This window comes from Drosophila mojavensis, unplaced genomic scaffold (assembly GCF_018153725.1).
Source record: "Drosophila mojavensis isolate 15081-1352.22 unplaced genomic scaffold, ASM1815372v1 contig_74, whole genome shotgun sequence".
Lineage (NCBI taxonomy): Eukaryota > Metazoa > Arthropoda > Insecta > Diptera > Drosophilidae > Drosophila > Drosophila mojavensis.
The window spans coordinates 23,109,249-23,112,784 of NW_025318899.1; the positions used below are offsets into that span (position 1 = coordinate 23,109,249).

Sequence of the window (3,536 nt, forward strand, 5' to 3'; positions counted from 1 at the left end):
GGCCGGGCCTAACCGGGCCAGGTGGGGCTAGCATAGGCGAGGGCAGAGTAAAGTCACGGGCACGACTTGGCTGCCGTTTGCCGTAAATCTCATGCACCTGGCGGCGACCGGTAACTCCAACTCCAACTCCAACTCCAACTCTAGCTTGAGCTCGAGCTCCAACTTCGATGTCGGCTCTGTGCGACGCATCGCGATAAGGAAATATTTTTCATATGAAAACGCTGCGCATGCGCCGTCTCATTGGCCCGTTTCGTTCCGTTATTGGCCATGGCTCAATGGCTTATTTATGTTTTTCCTTTAGCCATGCCATATCTTGTGGCATTGTCGACATTAATCGCTTTGTTGCGCCAAAAGTATAACATGAAATTGGATTGATTTATGTTATAATTACAAAAGCAGGCGCATATCGCTGGCCAACGAAGAAACTGTGCCTCAGAGACTCTAAGCCTAAACTAAACAATACATATAATCACGGCAAAGAGATAGCTCCACACGGAGGCTGTGCCTGCTTAAGAGGCCACTAAAAGCCATTAAGAGGCCGAGCCCAACGGAGAATAGGGAGAGGCAGTCATCGTATACCCTGTTGCGGAAGGCGTCAAAAAGGCTTGTTTGTTTATGAAGTACTGTATTGGTATTTTAATTTATGATTTATGTGATATATGTTGAGGTGAATACAAAGAACCCATTGAGCAAGCAAGGAATGTTGAGCGAGAGGTTTCCTCGCTGTGTTGTGGCTCTATTCTAATTTTAAAATTCCGGGCAAGCATAGCACGTCGTAGAGAGCAAAGTACAGAGTATATATAGTATCGGCTTGCCAGAGCACAAGTCTACATCCGTCTTATGCCTATTCATGTGGACTGTAAGGTCCAAGAGCTACTCGTTCAGCTGAATACTCTCCATGCCATACCATGCTTGCAAATAAAACACATCGATATTCCTATTGCATTATATAACTGTAGAATTTTGATGGCTCTGGCAGATTAACAGCACTCTACCAGAGAGGAAGTCAAAAGCTGTGTGCTATTTTAATAGGTCCAACCAAAGGCAATTAAATATTAAGTCTTCAGAGAAATGCTGGATTCTTTGTGTGGTGCCATTCAAAGAGAGCGATGTATTGCGGCTAACCACCTTGGAGCTTAGCTAATGGGATTACAGACAGTTCTATTCTATGAAGTCCCACCAGTCCTTCTCGTAGCCCTCGCGCACATGGACAAGGAGAACGGTGCGCCGTTTGCGACAATAGTGCGACAGATCCAGAACCTTCTGCTTCACCTCACACAGATTCTGAACAGTGATCTCGCGCTCCAGGCACTCGGATATCTTCTCTGTGGCCATTTCCATGTCGCGCTGGTTGTCCTCGAAGATGATCTTCTGGTTGTTGTTGCGCAGATAGAAGGCAAACACGTAGCTGTACATAAGCGTTGCCCGACACTGGCAGAGGACGTCGACGGCCTCCTTGAGGAACTGCACCTCGATCCAGCTCATGTTCTCCTGCATGTCGTTCATCTTGGCCTGTACGTTGGCGTACAGCTTGTGCTCCATGCGCATGCTCATCATGTGGTTCATGTATCGATTGTAGTAGTGCAGGTAGCGCGCCATCGAGGAACGGTAGCGCTCCTGTGCCTGCCTGGCCTGCTTGCCCTCCTCCTCGTCGAAGCGATTGCAGCTGTACCAGGACGACCCATGCGGTTCCCAGGAGCCGAGGCACACCCAGCAAAAGTCATAGCGGCAGGAGGGATTCTTGCACACCATGTGATTGCATCCGCCGTCCTTCTCGATGGTCACGTTGCACTTGGGGCACTCCTTGGTGTGCTGCGCAATCCAGTTGGACGTCTCTGAATCCTCGTTGTTCTTCTTCAGCCACCTCTTTAGCCAGGAGCAGCTGACAGGCTCGTGCCAGTTCTCCCCGCATCCAAAGCAGAATTCATGTCCGCACGAGCAACGCACGGCACGCGGCTCGCAGTAGCTGGCCTTGATGGCATGAGTGCAACTGGGTGCCGGACACCAGCGCATCAGAGAATTGCATTCGACGAAGGTGTTGGTGATCAGCTGCTGGTAGCGGGCAATCACCTCCGGATCGTCGGCCAGCTTGACGAATGACACATCGTCAACCAGGATGTCGCAATCGGTTGCAGGACAGGTAATGCTGTGGGCCAGTCCCTCGCTGCAGGTCTTGTTGCTCAGGTACTGCTTCCAGCAGGCGGCGCAGAAGGCGTGGCCGCAGTCCAGGCCCTTCAGCTCGTCGCAGGGGCAGTAGCAAATGCCGCAGAGCTTCTCACGCCCGCTGACGCCCGGGGCAGACTTGAGGCTAAGCTTCGATGGCGTTGCAAAGGGATTCACAACGTGGGCGCGCCGGAAGAACTCCTGCGGGCTGCTCTCAAAGTACCTCTCGAAAAGCGTTTCTTTGTCCCATTTGTAGTGATTCAGTATGATTCGTGTGACCTGCGGCGACAGGTGCAGCACATTGTTGACCTCGTTAATGATGTTGCGCTGGTGCTGCACTATCTGATCCGAGGTGAGGACCGTGTACACGAACTCATCGACCTCGACGCTGCGCCGGGGTCGTTCGGGCAAATCGATTTCCGTGCAGGTGTCCTCATCGCTCTCCACACAAGTCATGAACGAGGATGGGCTGTTTACGAAACGTTGTGAATCTCCGTGATCTTCATCCGAGTATTCGTCGTCAGAGTTCATATTCGAATTGAAATAAGAAAAGTTCTAACACTCAAATAGCGGATTCTCGGGCTACTTTGATACACTTGAACAAACAAACCACCTCCTCTCCAGTTAGCTGTTGACCTCTGCTAACCCTTCGGCTGTACCCAGGCCCAGCAATAGATGTCTTGTCGGTAGATTTCTGATTGTCTACGACTCGGATAGCTGCAGCATTCGTCCAATTTTTGGCTGCCAAGAACTTTATTCTGTGTTGCTTGATATATCAAACACTTTCGATGTAATTAAATGTTGTGAGTTCTTCGTATTCCTCCTGAAGACTGAATTCTAGGCTGACAATTTTATATTTTTCTCTATTTTTTTTTTTTTTTTTTCTTTAAATTGATTAATTTTGCCAGCCAAAGCTGCGAGTTTGCTTCACAACGAATCAAGTCCGGAAATGAAACTCAATATGTGCCAGTTCGCCTCTAACAAGATTTTCGCAATGACGTGGCGATTTAAATACATATAATATTTGATCCACTGTTAACGAGTCTTTTCAATGTTACTGTCATTTGCAGAATGTAATCGATACATACAATACACAAACATCGATTTTGTGTGCTGAAAACAATACTCAAAAATCGTTTCCCAGCCCTGGTTGGAAACTTTGAAAATGTTTCTACATAGTCTAATTCTTATTTGGTATATTAACAGTCGAGTATTTCTGAATCCTAATCAAAGTCTTATGGAGACCTACGCAGAGTTCCTCAAGTAAAATGCAGTTAAATGTGTTTGCCGGACTTATTATTATATATGTACGTATAAATACTAACAAATTGAAATTCCATTGCCTTCCATGGGTGCCCAAGTAGCATCATAAT

General features: G+C 47.8%; 1 protein-coding gene across 1 annotated transcript; it reads right to left on the bottom strand.

The window, feature by feature from the left end:
• Positions 1-934: 934 nt before the first annotated feature.
• LOC6583397 (E3 ubiquitin-protein ligase ariadne-1) lies at positions 935-3,139 on the bottom strand. Its single transcript, XM_002009031.4, has one exon. The coding sequence runs from the start codon at positions 2,692-2,694 to the stop codon at positions 1,162-1,164; it is 1,533 nt and encodes a 510-aa protein (XP_002009067.1). The 5' UTR covers positions 2,695-3,139; the 3' UTR covers positions 935-1,161.
• Between the last annotated feature and the right edge of the window lie 397 nt (positions 3,140-3,536).

Coding starts and splice junctions, on each gene's coding strand:
- LOC6583397 (XM_002009031.4), bottom strand. CDS start 2,694: ATGAACTCTGACGACGAATACTCGGATGAAGATCACGGAGATTCACAA.